The sequence below is a fragment of the Aspergillus flavus genome, chromosome 3, assembly GCF_009017415.1.
Source record: "Aspergillus flavus chromosome 3, complete sequence".
Lineage (NCBI taxonomy): Eukaryota > Fungi > Ascomycota > Eurotiomycetes > Eurotiales > Aspergillaceae > Aspergillus > Aspergillus flavus.
Genome location: NC_092407.1, coordinates 5,055,762 through 5,072,189, shown reverse-complemented (window position 1 = coordinate 5,072,189; position 16,428 = coordinate 5,055,762). Strand labels below are relative to the sequence as shown.

At 52.0% G+C, this 16,428-nt stretch overlaps 11 protein-coding genes across 11 annotated transcripts; 7 read left to right on the top strand and 4 right to left on the bottom strand.

Moving 5' to 3' along the window:
• Positions 1-949: 949 nt before the first annotated feature.
• aflR (aflatoxin regulatory protein-domain-containing protein) lies at positions 950-2,284 on the bottom strand (the record flags this gene model as incomplete). The annotated part of the gene is made up of 1 exon (XM_041285628.1): positions 950-2,284. The coding sequence occupies one exon, from the start codon at positions 2,282-2,284 to the stop codon at positions 950-952; it is 1,335 nt and encodes a 444-aa protein (XP_041145472.1).
• Positions 2,285-3,022: 738 nt separating this feature from the next.
• Positions 3,023-4,474, top strand: aflS (aflS/ pathway regulator; the record flags this gene model as incomplete). Its single annotated transcript, XM_071511680.1, has 3 exons — positions 3,023-3,226; positions 3,302-3,814; positions 3,875-4,474. The coding sequence occupies 3 exons, from the start codon at positions 3,023-3,025 to the stop codon at positions 4,472-4,474; spliced, it is 1,317 nt and encodes a 438-aa protein (XP_071365353.1).
• A 495-nt stretch (positions 4,475-4,969) lies between these two features.
• On the top strand, positions 4,970-6,583 carry aflH (aflH/ adhA/ short chain alcohol dehydrogenase). Its single transcript, XM_041291517.2, has 2 exons — positions 4,970-5,837; positions 5,892-6,583. Exons 1-2 carry the CDS (start codon positions 5,042-5,044, stop codon positions 6,014-6,016), a joined length of 921 nt encoding a protein of 306 aa, XP_041145470.1. The 5' UTR covers positions 4,970-5,041; the 3' UTR covers positions 6,017-6,583.
• F9C07_1481706 (stress responsive A/B barrel domain protein) lies at positions 5,989-6,851 on the bottom strand. Its single transcript, XM_071508134.1, has 4 exons — positions 6,561-6,851; positions 6,412-6,498; positions 6,216-6,351; positions 5,989-6,165 (listed from the first exon to the last, which is right to left on the bottom strand). Exons 1-4 carry the CDS (start codon positions 6,577-6,579, stop codon positions 6,099-6,101), a joined length of 309 nt encoding a protein of 102 aa, XP_071365352.1. The 5' UTR covers positions 6,580-6,851; the 3' UTR covers positions 5,989-6,098.
• Positions 6,668-8,034, top strand: aflJ (aflJ/ estA/ esterase). The gene is made up of 2 exons (XM_071510587.1): positions 6,668-6,830; positions 6,888-8,034. The coding sequence occupies exons 1-2, from the start codon at positions 6,798-6,800 to the stop codon at positions 7,797-7,799; spliced, it is 945 nt and encodes a 314-aa protein (XP_071365351.1). The 5' UTR covers positions 6,668-6,797; the 3' UTR covers positions 7,800-8,034.
• aflE (NADP-dependent oxidoreductase domain-containing protein) lies at positions 8,035-10,088 on the top strand. The gene is made up of 3 exons (XM_071510586.1): positions 8,035-8,660; positions 8,718-9,262; positions 9,324-10,088. Exons 1-3 carry the CDS (start codon positions 8,090-8,092, stop codon positions 9,372-9,374), a joined length of 1,167 nt encoding a protein of 388 aa, XP_071365350.1. The 5' UTR covers positions 8,035-8,089; the 3' UTR covers positions 9,375-10,088.
• On the top strand, positions 10,089-11,224 carry aflM (dehydrogenase with different specificitie). The gene is made up of 3 exons (XM_041291516.2): positions 10,089-10,515; positions 10,566-10,889; positions 10,952-11,224. The coding sequence occupies exons 1-3, from the start codon at positions 10,189-10,191 to the stop codon at positions 11,087-11,089; spliced, it is 789 nt and encodes a 262-aa protein (XP_041145469.2). The 5' UTR covers positions 10,089-10,188; the 3' UTR covers positions 11,090-11,224.
• Positions 11,225-11,318: 94 nt separating this feature from the next.
• Positions 11,319-11,702, bottom strand: aflMa (EthD domain-containing protein; the record flags this gene model as incomplete). Its single annotated transcript, XM_041285627.2, has 1 exon — positions 11,319-11,702. One exon carries the CDS (start codon positions 11,700-11,702, stop codon positions 11,319-11,321), a length of 384 nt encoding a protein of 127 aa, XP_041145468.2.
• A 245-nt stretch (positions 11,703-11,947) lies between these two features.
• aflN (aflN/ verA/ monooxygenase) lies at positions 11,948-13,651 on the top strand (the record flags this gene model as incomplete). The annotated part of the gene is made up of 3 exons (XM_071511678.1): positions 11,948-12,055; positions 12,118-12,602; positions 12,652-13,651. The coding sequence occupies 3 exons, from the start codon at positions 11,948-11,950 to the stop codon at positions 13,649-13,651; spliced, it is 1,593 nt and encodes a 530-aa protein (XP_071365349.1).
• Positions 13,652-14,087: 436 nt separating this feature from the next.
• On the top strand, positions 14,088-14,477 carry aflNa (uncharacterized protein; the record flags this gene model as incomplete). The annotated part of the gene is made up of 1 exon (XM_041285639.1): positions 14,088-14,477. One exon carries the CDS (start codon positions 14,088-14,090, stop codon positions 14,475-14,477), a length of 390 nt encoding a protein of 129 aa, XP_041145466.1.
• Positions 14,478-14,705: 228 nt separating this feature from the next.
• Positions 14,706-16,360, bottom strand: aflG (aflG/ avnA/ ord-1/ cytochrome P450 monooxygenase; the record flags this gene model as incomplete). Its single annotated transcript, XM_071510585.1, has 3 exons — positions 16,241-16,360; positions 15,100-16,194; positions 14,706-15,041 (listed from the first exon to the last, which is right to left on the bottom strand). The coding sequence occupies exons 1-3, from the start codon at positions 16,295-16,297 to the stop codon at positions 14,706-14,708; spliced, it is 1,488 nt and encodes a 495-aa protein (XP_071365348.1). The 5' UTR covers positions 16,298-16,360.
• Between the last annotated feature and the right edge of the window lie 68 nt (positions 16,361-16,428).

Here is a 16,428-nt window from a genome sequence, read left to right as displayed (position 1 = left end):
ACTTTCTGGTTTTCGCTTTCCGACACATGCTCTGCCCCCTACTGGTTCCTGTCACCGGAGTCCGAGACTAATTTCGTGCATCTGATCATACCGAATTGCTTATAGGAGAATAGAGTGGATCATGCTGACCCTAGTAATGTCAAACACATATGATTATATTGTTACATGGCTTACTACTTTTTTTTTAGGATTTTTATATTGTAAAATCTAATCCGGATAATATACCTGGAACTATAAAAAATATATTCCTGTTTTCACCGTATAATTTACTATTACTATATCTTTAGCTACAAGGAAAATTTAACTAAATACACGATATAGATTGTATAGACTGTTCAAGATTCGTATTATTAGTATTCTATATAGAAATTTCACTACAAGCAATTTGAGGGTTTACAGGGAATCATTGAATCCTTGATCATTACAATGGGCCGGTTATTTTCGATCATTTCGTTGGACGGATCACGGGACCCCACCTGGTTCGAGCGCTCTTAGGGCTTAGGGCTGGTTCAGCTTTCGTAGGGCCCAAACAAGCAACAACACGTTCCACCAACACCAACGACTCTTCAACTTGCTTCTTGTGGGGAGCAATAATGATCGCTCAATCCAGAAATAAAACCTACACGGGCGATGAATTCGTAAAAATTGCATGATCCGTGCATCGTGATCGCCACTGGAGCGCGTGTGTTGATCGATCGGCCAGTCTCGCCCTTTCAAGGCCGGTTGATCGAAGAGAAATCGTGGATGCAATGTAACCATGACAAAGACGGATTCTGGCGAGATGGCGGTTGCCACGATTTGCTGCCCCCCCCTGCACCCAAAAAGGCGCAAAAACACTAATCGCAAGGGGGTGAGGGGCAGCGGGTGAGCTGATATCATGTCGATATCATTCCAATTTTAATGGAGAGGAAACCGGCCTGTCATCTGCTCCTGGCGGTGGGGCTTTTCTTCATTCTCGATGCAGGTAATCAATAATGTCGGAGGACACGGCGCGCAAGCGGTGGCGGAGATTTGCTTCGAGGCCACTAAACCCGAGTAGTGAGAAAGGGGACGCTGGATGGTGCGCCGGTATCCCTGCTGCATCGTCTCCACCTTCTTGCAGGCGCTTGGCCAATAGGTTCACCAGCGACTGGACTCGGTGCAGTTCACTCAGAACAAGCTGTGCCGCCACTCGCGGCTGGTCTTCCTCATCCACACAATCCTCGCCCATCATACTAGGGAGGTGCAGCACGCGCTCTTCCGTCAGACAGCCACTGGACACGGTGGCGGGACTGTTGCTACAGCTGCCACTGTTGGTTTCTCCACCCGCCGCCGTTGAGGTACACTGGGTGCCTGCTGCCGCAGCATACCATGCCAGCACCTTGAGAACGATAAGGACGACCATGCTCAGCAAGTAGCCATCCTGCGCGCACGAACACCCGAGGATCTTCCGGACCGCATCGGTAGCCCTCTTGTTCCCCGAGATGACCATATCAGTCGTCATCAGGTTGCACGAACTGTCCTCACCGTCCGTCAGCCGTAGTTGACAGCCCAGCGGGGCGTGGGGGAAGAGGTGGGTCAGTGTTTGTAGTGCTAGCGAAAAGCAGCAATAGCGCGCCTGAAACGGTGGTAGTGGGGCCGACTCGAGGAACGGGTCGATCATGGGGGTCCCTACTTCCAAAAACGCGTCGAAAAGACTCCCCGTCGACTCGGCCAAGAAATCGACATGGTTTCCGTGTTCCATTGACTGCAAAGAGCCCCCGAATTCCGAATCGACTGTTAGGGAAGACAGGGTGCTTTGCTCCTGACCAGCCAGATCTCCTCCAAGGCCCTGGGTCTCCACGGGTGGCGGCGGACTCTGATGAGAAAAGATGGCGGAGACGCTACTGCTACCATTGGGGGTGGGCAGAGCGTGTGGTGGTTGATTCGATTGAGGATGAGATTGTGGATGCGGTTGCGGATGAGAATGAGCATGAGTGTGGGCCTGCGTATGAGCATGAGGCGTTGAGTACGTGTTATGCGCCGGAAGTCCCTGTTCCGACCTGGCTGAAGGAAGACTCTCTGATGGTCGCCGAGTTGAATCAAGGGGACTGGGAGCGCGCGGATTGCGGCCCATCCGCTTGGAGACCATGTATTGACAGGCAAGACCACGTTCGATACACCGAGCACAGGCCGGTTTCTCCTTGGTGCATCGCACTTTTGAGCTGGCACAACTCGTACAGCTATCCCGGAGCTTTCGGGCGCGGCGAGTCTGGGAGGAACGGATCGGTCCGGGAGATGCCCGGGGGGAGATATGGTCAACCATCGTGGAGGTGAGGAAGGAATTCAGGAATTCTCAATTGAAAGCGGAAAGAAACACACAATGTGAAGGCTTTCTCCGGGAGAGTAGCCCGCCCTTTTCGTTGCCTCGCACTTAGACCTAAATGTATGTACACTCCTGTCACCAGCTGAGGGGTTCTGACTTGGCCCAAGGATTGTCTAGCTGTGCGTTCCTTGTTTACGTACCGAGGCTGAAACCGGGTGACCAGAGAACTGCGTGATCGGTTTAACGAAGCAAACCAAGACCAACAAGTAATGTTCAGCTAGCTGGCCCGCCTGCATGCATGCCTCGGGCTCAAGATAACGTAGTCCGTCATGGGCGGGCTTAGAACCCAGAAAAGACTTGTTTCCTGCAAGCTAGATCTTTAGCACCTGCATGAGCTCCAGGGAGCCCTGGATCCGTCCCGTTGCAGTGTTGAGATACCACCCTGCGAAGCTATTCTAAGAATGGGACATAGATATGCCTGCCTGGCTAACGATGCTGACGAAAGATAAAAAGTACGAGCCGGCAGATAGTACCCGGCTTGCATATCAGCACTCGTTGACGCAGAGGAAGGACTACACTGGTCAGATCTAAAACCTCTTCAGATCACCCGTATTCTCAGCGACTTTTAAAATCCAATGGGACGTTCAGTAGCTCTCCTTGCACCGCACGGCGATTTGCCGGTGGACTTCTAATTCAATATCTTCCCCGCTGGGCCTTGTTCACGAGCTATCCTCAGCCATGACCTTGACTGACCTAGAAACCTGCGCCGAGGAAATTGCAACCGCCGCCAGAACCCTGGCGAGAGACGGGCACTCTGGCGGGTATTCAGCTGGGCTCCCTGACCATCTCCGACCCGTTCAGCGAACGCTGATTGCCAATGCCTCGCAAGTATTAGCCCTCGCCAGCCAGCCCGCCGACTTGGTCCGACAGTTGGCTCTCTATGTGCATACTCCCCCCCCCTCCCTTCCCCACTCTATGATGAGATAAACCCATCAAGGTGCTAATCATGCTGTACAGAACCAGCTTTTGGCATGCTTGCGGTGGCTGGGGGAGTTCCAGGTGCTGGCGTGTATCCCTCTGGATGAATCCGTACCCTTTGAGGACGTGGCAGACATTGCAGGAGTCCCTGAGTGTCGGCTACGTCGGCTGGTGCGACCGTTATTTACAATAGGCTTTCTTTGTGAGCCGTCACCGGGGCATGTGGCCCACAGTGTGATGTCGAAACAGTTCGTGACCCAACCAGCCCTGCTGGACGCCATTCTTTTCATGTCGGAGACTCTGGCTCCGTCAGCATCAGCTATGGGGACCCAAACGCGCAGGTTTGGGGCCTCAGAGCAGGCCGAAGATTCCGCTTGGAATATGGCTGTAGGAAGTGACTCTCCTTTTGCCGAATGTCTTCAACAACGACCCAAGGTTAAGCGGCAGCTGGGTGCCTACCTCTCCTACGTGTCAAGTTCAATTGATGCCGGCGTGGAGGATACGCTCACTCGGATGAACTGGCAAAACTTGGGAATGGCAACGGTCGTGCATGTGCGAATCCTATCCCCCGATCGTGGTATTCAACCTTTGACTAACCTCATCTTCATGTAGGTGGGCGCCCAGTCACCCTCACTGGTTGTTGCCCTCGCTCCGCAATTTCCATCACTCCGTTTCCTCGTGCAGACAGAAGCTAAGGCCGAGTCTGGGGGTCATCAACCATGTCTCGATAATCATGGCATATCTGCCTTGAAACTAGCGAGCATACCCCTGCATCTACGCGCACGCATCACTTGGGGTACCCGTCTATCAACAGCAACACAACCTGTCCTCGATGCGGCAGTGTATCTCATCTCCATCCCATTCCCATCCCCACAGTCGCCGGCGATGGAAATCACCATGCGAGTCGCTCAGGCGCTCAAGGCTCATGTGGAGGTGTTGCGGAACAATTCAGACGCGCGGCTCATTTTGACGCTGCCGATGTCGTCGGCCACAAGGTCGATGGACGCCGCGGCGCGAGCGGCGGTCAGTCTGAGCGATCTCTCCTTACTGCAGCTAACCAATGGTGGCTCCCTCAACATGGGCGAGATACGAGATTTGCTGCGCAGTCGCTCCGACGGGCTCGTGGTGATGCGGGAAGTTCGCTCTCCCACTAACGCCGTTATTGCATTTGAGATTCAGTACCGTGTGGATAACGATGACAACCGATATTAAAGTCTAATGACCTTTCTTGCTGCAGCTATATTGCCCACAATCTTAAAGACTAGCTTAGTAACATCCTGACCGTGTAGTAGTGGGGCTATTGATGGCTGGACTCTCCTGGAAGTTATACAAATGCATAAAACCAACTCTGCCTGGGTTTAATCCTAGGCGGGATAGGATGGTGACCAGGGCGTTGCATTGCAAGGAGCTTTGAGTTGAATACGATTTGTGATCAAATCTCCCTTTGTGTCCGGTCACTTAGAGCTCGTTGGCGCGCTTGTCACCACGCATGATGCTGCCACGTAAATAATGATCGGGGCGTTGTTTACAGAGGAGCTAGCAAGATATTCAGGGACATATATTCGATCTTGCTCTGCTAGCAGTAGAATCCCATACTGAAAACTATTGCGTCGTTGCCTCGTCCACCCCCTAGTGACAAGTCAAACCTTTCGCACTCCGAGACCCGGTAGCCGGGAGACTCTATCACGCCAGTTCAGATATATATATATATATATATAAGGGCGGAGAGAGAGAGAAAGAGAATACGGCATCGAAGGCAACAGCGACTTCAACCACGTAATGGAAGTTCTGGATACAACCGTTGACCTGGGGACTCTACGGGGGAAAAGTGCCCTCATCACTGGTGGTGCATCAGGCATCGGGTTGGCCACGGCGCGAGCATGGGCAGCAGCCGGTATGTATGTTACTATTGCTGACATTCAACCTCTAGAGACGGGGCAGAACATCCTCGCCGACCTAGCAGGCGGACACGTCCACTACGTCTGCTGCGATGTGACCTCGTGGGAGAGCCAAATCAAAGCCTTCAAAGAAGCAATTCAATTCACCCCTTCGAAGGCCCTTGACATTGTGGCGGCCTTTGCAGGTGTCTCCTTTGCAGGCGGAAACCAGGTTGACCACGTCTTGGCCGCTGGTGATCCTCGTCTGGACGTGAATCCATCCCCCCCGGATATTCGCAACATCCAGGTAAACTTGATCGGCGTCTACTACACCTCGTGGCTGGGCCTGTATTACCTGCGCCTTTCCCCGACAAACAAGGCCGCCAATCCGTCCCCTGACAAGTCACTGATCCTCATGGGCTCCATCGGGTCGTACATGGACAGCCCCAAGGCCTCAACCTATCCCGCCAGCAAGTTTGGCGTCCGGGGGTTATTTCGCAGCACTCGGGCTCGCACGCGGGAGCTGGGAGTACGCTGTAACCTTCTTGCTCCTTGGTTCATCGACACCCCACTGATTGCGCCTATGAAGAAGGCTATGGCTGCTCGAGGAATCGACATGGCGCAGCGGTTGACGTTTGCGAGCGTCGACGCCTGCGTGGAGGCGGCCACCACTTGCGCTGCTAATCCCCAGCTCCACGGTACGCCCCCAATACGGTATGCCTATTGCCTTAAAACCTAATGAGTCTTGGTAGGTCGGGCACTCGCTATCCAGCCCGAGGGAATCTTTGACCTTAAGGATGACCTCGAGTATGGTTGGGGAGGCGATCGACTACGGCCAATTATGCAGCGCCGACGGGAAGCGGGTTTTGATGCTTGAGCATAGTCTACCATTTATATCCTATCCTGAAGCTGCCGTTACGTCTAGACAACTATGTCTACCCGATACAGTAGTTTATTCGCTAAAACTCAATATCATATGCAATCGTACTTTCATGATCGCACACTTCTTGATAGAGAATATTCACCCTATCCACGTCAGGTCTCCTTGCCATGTACTTGGTAAATCCAAAACTCACTGATGGTGACTTGGATGTGTAAAGAAGGTCGCTAAACTCTCCAGATAGTCTAGCAGTACAACGACCGCCATGTCGAACCCCTTGGCCAAGGGAGCCGTGAACTCCGTCGGTGAATCGGCCCGTAAGTCGAGGAGTCCTGAGCACCGCCCTTATGAGTGAATTCGCTCTCATGGCAGGTCTGGCGATTGAAACTCACCGGGGACTTGGCCAACCATCGAATGGGCTTGTTGCTTCCATTTCTCTACCTTAATAGGATCGGCATCGGCGTTGAGCTTAAACAGGGCTGGGGCGGCGATAATGGATAGTTAGTGGAGATCTACTACCCTGAAACTTATGCGTACGTACCGATATGATAAACAGGCATCTTGTATAGTACTACCTGCTGAGAATATGGTATTCAACTACGAGAGATGTGCTTTTGGGGAAATTCTATACTGACATTGCGGCGGAACAGATGAGTTATAGAACTCGGGAAGCGAAAATTCGCTGTCCGACTTAGATGTTGGTTATATACGTGTACCGTTGTAGGGCGGCTTCACAATCACCATGATAATATCGCTGTAGAGACACTGGCATACTGCGATGGAAACCCCTTTTGCCGCTCCGTGGCACCAGGTAACGCTTCCGTTGACAGCAGAGGACATGGACCGATGGGACTGACGGTGATTGTAGTTCGTCGAGGATTTGGGGCAAACCCCGTGTCTCCCAGGAAAGGATTTAGACAGCATTCTGGCCGGTTGGGGCCAGCTGGCTGGTACATTAGCTACGCGCTACGGGTTCCCTCCGCCCGATGAGAGCGTGACGACCGAGGATGTCCAGTTGGATGGACTGTGGCTGCGTTGCTACACTCCCCCTAACGCGACGGGTCAGGAACCAGTGGGCCTCTACTTTCACGGGGGAGGCTGGGTGATGGGAGGAGTCAATGAAGAAGATGGTTTCTGCCGCGTGATCAGTCGTCAATGCCAGATGCGCCTGGTCAGCGTGGAATACCGCAAGGCTCCTGAGACTCGCTATCCTGGCGCGTTGAACGACGGCGTTAGCGCTGCCCTCTGGGCACTATCGCGCTATGAGAACCAACCGCTCATCCTGATGGGCACGTCCGCCGGCGGGAATCTGGCCTTTGGCACGGCCTTGCGACTGATCGACCAAGACATGGCGGATAAAGTCAGCGGCGTGGTGGCGTTGGCGCCCATCACCGTGCACCCGGATGCAGTTCCAGAACATTTGAAGGAGCAGTACACGGCGTATGAGGAGAATGCGGAGTTGACGGTCAACTCGCGGGCTGCCATGCAGGTGTTTTTTGATTGTTACAAGGCGCCGGTGGACGACGTCTACACCTCTTGTCTTCTGCACCCGAGGTTGCTTGCTCTACCAAAGGTTTATATTGCTGAGCTGGGGCTGGACACGCTACGAGATGATGCCAGGTTGATGAAGGGGGCGTTAGACACTGCTAAGGTGCCGGTCATGTACGATGCCTATCCGGGATATCCCCATTGCTCGTTCATGTTTCCTTTTAAATCTCTAGGAGAGCATCAGAGGACTTTCTTCGGGGGAGTAGCTAAGGCAGTACGGTGGATGTCATAGTAGATTACATGCTTATACTCTTATGCGAGAGGAAGAGATCACAATTGATCTGATATTACGACTACAAGAATAGCGGTGACATCCAGCATGCGTATCTTGCCAATGGGTGAGCTATCGAACTAATTGGCCCACCGGGCTTTCGGAAAGCGATCAGCTTGTAAGGCATTCTAGCGACTTTGACTTTATCTATTATAAACTGTGAATAAATATTCTAGCTGGTTGCAACTTTTTAACTTCCTACAAACTCCTTCTGCCGTCTATAGTCAACAAACACCACAGGAACAGCAATCATGGTTCTCCCTACTGCCCCAGAGCCTCCCACCCTGCTAGGATATCATCGGATCCTATCATCTAGCGCCGGTGTTCGTGTGTCGCCCTTATGCCTGGGAACGATGAGCTTCGGCAATGGCTGGAAAGGGGTAATGGGTGAGTGTGACCAGGCAACCAGCTTCAACATGCTAGACACTTTCTACGAGAGCGGCGGGAACTTTATCGACGTGGCCAACTTCTATCAGGGAGGCGATAGCGAAAGATGGGTGGGTGAATGGATGGCACAACGGCAGAATCGTGATGAGATCGTATTATCCACCAAGTACACGATGGGATACACGATGTTCGGCCCGCAAAAGATCAAGTCGAACTATCAGGGTAACCATACCAAGAGTCTGCGTCTCTCAGTCAAGGCCAGTTTGCAGAAGCTGCAGACTGATTATATCGACCTCTTGTACGTGCACATGTGGGACTTTACCACGAGTGTGGAGGAAGTGATGCGAAGTCTCAACCACCTGGTGGCCAATGGCAAGGTTCTGTATCTGGGGGTCAGCGATACCCCAGCCTGGCTTGTGGTCAAGTGCAATGCGTGTACGTGCATTTGTCTTTCCAGATGTAGTTGATTGTTGAAGTTAATGATTGCTACAGTTGCTCGAGCTAACGGACTTACCCCGTTCAGCGTCTACCAAGGACACTGGTCGTGCGCGTTCCGCGACTTTGAGCGGGATATCCTGCCCATGTGTGAGTCTGAGGGCATGGGTCTCGCGCCATGGGGTGTACTGGGCCGCGGTCAGTTCCGTAGCGCCGAGGACTTTTCTCGTGAGGGTCGCAAGATGGGTCCTCAGGATGAGAAGCACCGACGACTTGGAGAGAAGCTCGATCAGATGGCGCAACAGAAGAACACCAAGGCTACTAGTATTGCTCAAGCCTACGTCATGCACAAGGCCCCCTATGTATTCCCAGTCATTGGGGGTCGCAAGGTGGAGCACCTCAAGGAGAACATTGAGGCTCTCGGCTTGGTACTGAGCGAGGAGGAAATCCGTGAAATCGATGATGCCGAACCATTTGACGTCGGATTCCCCATGAATTTCTTATTTGAAACGCCGACACAAAGCTACCGTACTAACATGACGAGCAAGGATATATGGCAGCTGTCCTGCAACACTCGGCTAGAAACAGTGCCCAAGCAACAGGTGAGTAGTGTCTTTGTGTCCCTCACAGGGTGATAGCTATTGACTAGACGTGCTCTATCAGCCGATCGAACCCTTCCAAGGTGCGAAGTACTTTGGTTCTGCCTCAAAATGAGCCTAGTGGTCGCGGAATATTTTTGTTGGAGAGCGTTGCAATATGGATCTGGGCTGTTTTGCTGTATGGTTGATCACCTTTTCGGGCGAGGATGCCTCTTTGATGAGACGAATTCAGTTCTTTTTTCCCATGTCCTTGTCCTTTTAGTCCTTCAGCAAAGAATGAGCCACTTGTCCCATTATAGGCCTGAGAATCTTTGCTTGGTCAAATACACCTACTACGCGACGTAATTACATCGATTGTAGAACAGAGACACGCCTACTAGATGGAAAAGTCGAGACTGATCACACGAACAAGGGAAATATTGTTGCATTCATTACTCAACGATGCAAGCGAGAATATGTCGGATTAAGCCCCCGTTAAACGTATTTTCTAAGACATGCAGGAGACATATACAGACTGCCCACAAGGTTAGAATCGACGCAAGGTTCCCTAAGTGACCAGTGAGAGATTGGCTTTTGATCGAGGTAGAGGTAGAGCAACCCCCTATGTACATGACCTGACGCAAGCGGCGGTTTTCGTTTATTATTGTGTTTTTGGTGTGATTGGTTTAGAGCCTGCTCCTATTCTCAGCTTCCTATGCTTTCAGCCTAACATAAACAAGACGTATTACTACACAGAAGTTTTGGGCTCGTCGCCCGATGAGCTACAGGTATTCAGATATTTCGGTCTCCGAGGAAAGATTTGTTTGGTGGCCAACCATCCATTGCTGCGTATATATGTAGTGCATGACCGGTCCCATGGATCACCGTTTTAACAGAACTACACATCATTTTGCCTCCCTAAAGTCTCTACCCCAGACGATTTCTTCAACATGTCCGACAACCACCGTTTAGATGGCAAAGTGGCCTTAGTCACCGGCGCCGGCCGCGGCATCGGTGCTGCCATCGCCGTCGCGCTTGGTGAGCGCGGAGCCAAAGTCGTGGTGAACTACGCCCATTCCCGTGAGGCCGCGGAGAAAGTGGTTGAACAGATCAAGGCCAATGGTACCGACGCTATCGCAATCCAGGCCGATGTCGGGGATCCTGAGGCAACTGCGAAGTTAATGGCGGAGACGGTGCGCCATTTTGGCTACCTGGACATCGTGTCATCGAACGCTGGAATTGTATCGTTCGGTCACCTGAAAGACGTGACCCCAGAAGTATGAACCACAGATAACGCATTAAAGGCATAAGCTAAAAAAAGTATTAGGAATTTGACCGGGTCTTCCGGGTCAACACCCGTGGCCAGTTCTTCGTGGCGCGGGAGGCCTATCGCCATATGCGGGAAGGAGGTCGAATTATCCTGACCAGCTCTAACACTGCTTGCGTGAAGGGGGTCCCCAAGCATGCTGTATACTCCGGGTCCAAGGGGGCTATTGACACCTTTGTTCGCTGCATGGCAATCGACTGCGGAGACAAGAAGATCACCGTGAATGCCGTGGCTCCTGGAGCCATTAAGACTGATATGTTTTTGGCTGTGTCGCGGGAGTATATCCCCAATGGTGAGACTTTCACCGATGAGCAGGTAGACGAGGTCAGCCTTCCCCCCCATAAACTGCGTCTTGTTGGATTCCTACTTAACGAAATCCTATGTAGTGCGCCGCTTGGCTCTCGCCTTTGAACCGGGTGGGCCTCCCTGTGGACGTCGCCCGGGTAGTGAGCTTCCTGGCATCTGATGCAGCCGAATGGGTAAGTGGAAAGATCATTGGGGTGGATGGCGGCGCTTTTCGATGAACCTCTACCGGTATATACTCGCGGGCTAAGTGTATTCTTTCATATTCTAAAGAGTAGACGACGTATAAGATATGATTTGCTAGTTGAACTACAACTTAATATAAGCTCTACTGCTCCAAGGTACCGGCGCGAAACGCATTGAATAGATGTCTGAGAACCTTTCACATTAGGCTAAGTACAGTAACTTCATATATCCAACGCGGCCTTTGTGAGGTGGACAATTCGCAGTTCATTGTGTTGTTTTTCTCACGCCACCAAGCACCACCGCTCTCATTTTGGATCGATCTGTGAATCTATCCTCGTCCTCCGACACCTCGGGAGTTGACATAACAGGGGCAAATTCTTGAAATGCGGCTTCGCTCTCAAAGTTGATAATAGCAAATCCGTCATAGGTAAAATCGGAGGGTTCCCCCACGAGCACAGCAGCGGGAAAGTCGGGAACTTGACTATCACGTTTCAAATAGTGTCGGATATGACTGCGTGGAAATCGAGATCCGCCAAGGCGTCGAAGTAATGGTATATGGTGGTTCTCCCAGTAATCCTGGAAGGCGTCGGGGGAAAGGTCTGGCTTGCGAGTCACAAAAACAGCAATGGTGAAGCCGTCGGTCGACATATCGAATACAAACTTAGCGAAGTAACGATAGACAAGTCAGGAATGTGGGTTAGATTAGTTAGTTAATGCTGGATAGGGTAAAGGCGTGGAATATAGTTATGTTGGCAGGCATGCAGTCGGGGGATAAAAAAGCCCTCGGTCCCCGAATTTGACGAACTAGGGACATGACCTCAATCGATATTATTATTCTAGTTATCCCATCTTCATGACCCTCACTAAAACTACCCTTGGAGGGAAATCGTATCATGTACCTTTCGCTCCTCATAGCCCTGGGCGTAGTTTCTTTCATCCGTTTCCTGACGGCGTTCTACCAGGCTCGCCAGGAAGTATGGAAGCTGCAAAGAGCAAACCTTGTATTCTCCCCAACCTGATTCACGGAAGAACCAGGAAAGATCCTGAAGCTGACGATGTATAGCCTATGCCAGAGTTCAAGCTTCTGGCCGGACACTTTGGGACCCTTAAGAAAACCATCCAAGGGATGCCATCAGACGCGACACTTCATAGTATCATGCTGAAGATCTCCAAGCAATTCCAGTCCGGCATTTTCTATATTAATATGTGGCCCTTTAGCGGGACCTGGATGATTGTTTCAACTCCCTCAGCAGCCACCCAAATACAAAAGTTGAATTTAACCAAACCGGCCATCCTGCGTCAGCCCCTGGAGACGGTGACAGGTGGACCCAGCATGATGACCATGCATGGCGAGACTTGGAAGAAGTGGCGGGCGCTGTTCAATCCAGGCTTTAATCCAGCCTACATTATTGGCCTGGCGCCAAATATCACCGATGAAGTGGCCACCTTCTGCGCCCAATTGCGCAAAAAGGCGCAGCAAGGCGAGGTGTTTCCTCTCGAGTCGCTCACCACCCGATTAACGGTGGATTCTATTTGCTCCGTAGTGCTGTATGTGGGCTCCTATTGAACATATTGCACTAATTAACGAGACGAGCAGAGACACTCAACTGCACCACCAAATCAAGGATCACCCACTTGCCACAGCCCTGCAGCGGCAGATCAATTGGACCTCGTTTGGTACAACGTTTAACCCCCTCAAGCGTTATTTCACCATTAGGCCGTTGGTACTATGGTATAATAATAAGGTTATGGACCGAATTATCGGTGGTGAAGTGGATCGTGCCTACCGCACTCCACCGGATCATCCCTCCAAATCTGTGATTTCGCTAGCTCTACGAGAATATCTCCAGGAGCAAGCCAGTAGCAACAGCACTCGGTCCCTTGCGGAATTCAAGCGACTGGTGGCTCCTCAGCTGCGCGTTTTTCTTTTCGCCGGCCGCAACACCACAAGTAGCACTCTGATATACACCTACTACCTACTCGCTCAGCACCCCGAGGTCCTGGCGAAGATACGTGCTGAACATGAAGACGTGCTGGGTGCGGATCCAGCAGAAGCTCAGGGCCGTATCAAGGAAGATGTTCAATTACTAAATAAGCTTCCCTACACAACGGCCGTGATAAAAGAAACGTTGCGGCTCTTCCCTCCATCAGCATCAATGCGGGAGGGCCGGCCTGACGCTGAAATCATTGGGGCAGACGGTCAACGATATCCCACGATGGGGTGCAACGTCTGGACGCTCACGGTGGCTCTCCACCATAACAGTGACCACTGGAACCAAGTGGAAAGCTTCATTCCTGAGCGATGGCTAGTGGGGCCCGAGGATCCCTTATATCCGGTTAAAGGGGCCTGGAGAGCGTTTGAATTTGGGCCACGGAGCTGTATTGGCCAGACATTGGCGATGTTGGAGCTTAGGATTGCCCTGGCCATGACTATCCGTCAGTTCGATATTACGCCAGCATACGATGAGTGGGACAGCATTCACCCGGCCCCTACTGCCAAAGAAGTCAATGGGCATCGTGCCTACCAGGCGGAGAGAGGCGCTGGGGGGGCTCACCCTGCCGACGGGTTTCCATGTCGTGTCAAGGAACGATTCTGAAACTGGTTATAGCTTCTATTGAACCATACTGTAGCATGCCTGTCTCAATTTAAGCTACCACCCCCGCTGTATTAGCAATCCAAGCCTTAGGCGGAACTTACAGATTTGTAAGAATGTCGTGCCTTAACAAGAGACCATGTAAAAATTCACGTTAGTCCTATACAACTGTTCACTCCCCAGCCAAGACGGGACATGCAACGCCAGCCACAGAAGATCCTGGTCTGTGGCTTGTGGATTACGTTATCGAAGAAAAGGATCTCTTGTTCGGAGAGCGAAAAGCATAATTCGGTGCTGTGGAGGAAGATTGCTGTGTTATCATATCATTGCTGTCTATCTCCTGTTCTCAACCAAAGCTATTGTCACCCTTTTGTTTGCTTAACCGCGAAATCTCCCTTGCCCGTCCCTAAAATTAGACTCGATCGCGATACCTCCCAAGATGCCCCTCTCCGAAAACACAGCCCTGCGTCTGGCGGGCAACGCCTTCGGCACCATCATCCTCGGTTTCGGCATCAACGCCCTCATACGGCCCGACCACGCCCTTACCTTCTTCGAATGGACGCCACCAACCGTAACCGCGGACAGACAGCTCGTGAACAGTCTGATGTACGTCTACGGAGTCCGGGACATTTACATGGGGCTGTCGGTCTACGTGGCCTCGATATTCGGCACCCCGAAGTCACTCGGATGGACGTTGTTGGCGTTTAGTGCGGTTGCGTTTGCCGACGGTGCGATTTGCTGGTCGTGGGGACACGGGGAATGGGGACATTGGAGTTATGCGCCCATCGTGGCGTTGATCGGTACTGCTCTGTCGGGACTGTTGGATTGAATATCAGGTCGCTGCTCTTGATTTGGGTGGTGATAGAGTAATCGAAGTGCAACGTTCAGTGTATCTAGGGTTCTACAGGATGATCGTCGCTTCGCTGTCCGAAATCGCTGATTTTCGCAATGCGAGCGAGATTGTCGGCACAGACAGGGATAATTTACATTGACCGAGTCTGTACGTAAATTATGAGACTCTATGACTGTATGCCTAAAGATAATATAGTTTGATCTACTACTCATTGCGAGGTTCCAGCGTAACCCACAACGGTTTCTTATCCCACAGAATCCAAATGCCCTGCTCTGCCAGCCAGTCTGTATCCTTCATCTGCGTAGTATCTAATCGTAGGTTGAAATGCCAGAGAAGCTTGACTAGGATCAACCGCATTTCCACGTAGGCTAGCTGTCGTCCAATGCAATTCCGCGGTCCGATGCTGAACGGTTGCGATACCTCGCGGCGATCGTGGGCAAATTCGCCTTGGCCTTGCCAACGCTCAGGCAGGAACTCTTCGGGACGATGGAAGTTACTGGACGACCTACAGGCGACAAACTGTTGTAGACCGACGGATGTCTGTTGTACAGGCAAGTAAATATAAGTAGGGTTTGGAAAGGAACGCAACAAGACTTACCCCCCCGGGCACCCATCCGCCTGCAATATAAGCTCCCGACTGCGGCACGATGCGGTTACTCTGCATGGGTACCGGTGGATACAGACGCAGCGATTCCTCCAGAATTGCCTGCAGTCCCTCGACACGCGATACACTCTGGGAGTCAATCTCCGATGCGTGGGTGAACTGCGATCGTATGCGAGAGGTAAGCTGGTGCAGATGGCCCGGGTTCTTTAGTAACAGCCAAGTACACCCACTTAACAAGGTGGCCGAAGTCTCGCTACCAGCTAGCACGATGGCACTGGCATTACTGATCATTTCCTCCCGCGACATGGGCGGTTCCCCGTCGGGTTTCTGGGCCAGTACAGCATCCCAGATATCCCCGCGGGGGGTGCTGGAGTTTTTAAGGCGACGGTCGACCTGGTCGGTCGTGAACTGTGCGTTCCGGCGTCGCTGTTCTAGCAGCTTGCGGGATCCCAGAAGCTGCAGAAGACCATCCAGTCGGTAGCGACGAAAGGCGTTCAGAATGGGAATCAACTTGACATTACCCTGAATGGATGAAATCCATGGATGAGTCTGGACGTTGTCAAGGCAGCCGAACGAGTCTCCAAAAGCGAGGTCGCCGATAATGTCGAAGGTGGCCCAGTTGAACCACAGCGTGAGGTCCAGAGGCCCCTGGCCACAGTTCTCATGGAGCCGCGTGATGAGCAGGTTAACACTGCGTTCGATTAGACTGCGCTGCTGCCGCAAACCTTTGTCGGAGAATGAAAAGGCCAACAGTCGTCGATAGCGGCGGTGGTGTGCATGGTCGGCGGCCAGGATGCCTGGGGTTCCATTGTGGAAGGGTGGAAGATGCATCGGGTCCTTGGGAAACTCCGGATTGCTCGTGTAGATAGGACTGGCCGCCTCAGGGACTATGAAAGACAGCTCATTGGGTGCGATTCGGACGACAGAGCCGAATTGTTGGTGCAATCGCTGGAGATCGCGGACAAGGTTGCCTCGGATGTTACTGAGGATGTAGGGGCCACGCCAGATTGCCCACCAGCGAGGGCCTGGATATGATCGTAAAGGATGGATCCAGAGTCGGTAGAGAGCTAGAGAGGGCGGCGTCAGTACCTGCCTTTGTCAGTTCTATCGCCATGAATGAGAGGCAATCACGAACAGTTAGAACTATCAGTAGGAGAATATGGCCGTCTGAAGGCCATCCGTCGCCTCCCATCTTGATACGATTCTCACTTAATTTATGGAGCCACTGGCAGAAGGAAGCACTGTTACACGAGGAGGTCTAAGATAATAAATTGATATTACATATTATTAGCCGGGTTGCGAGTAGAACGAAGAGCGAGAAGC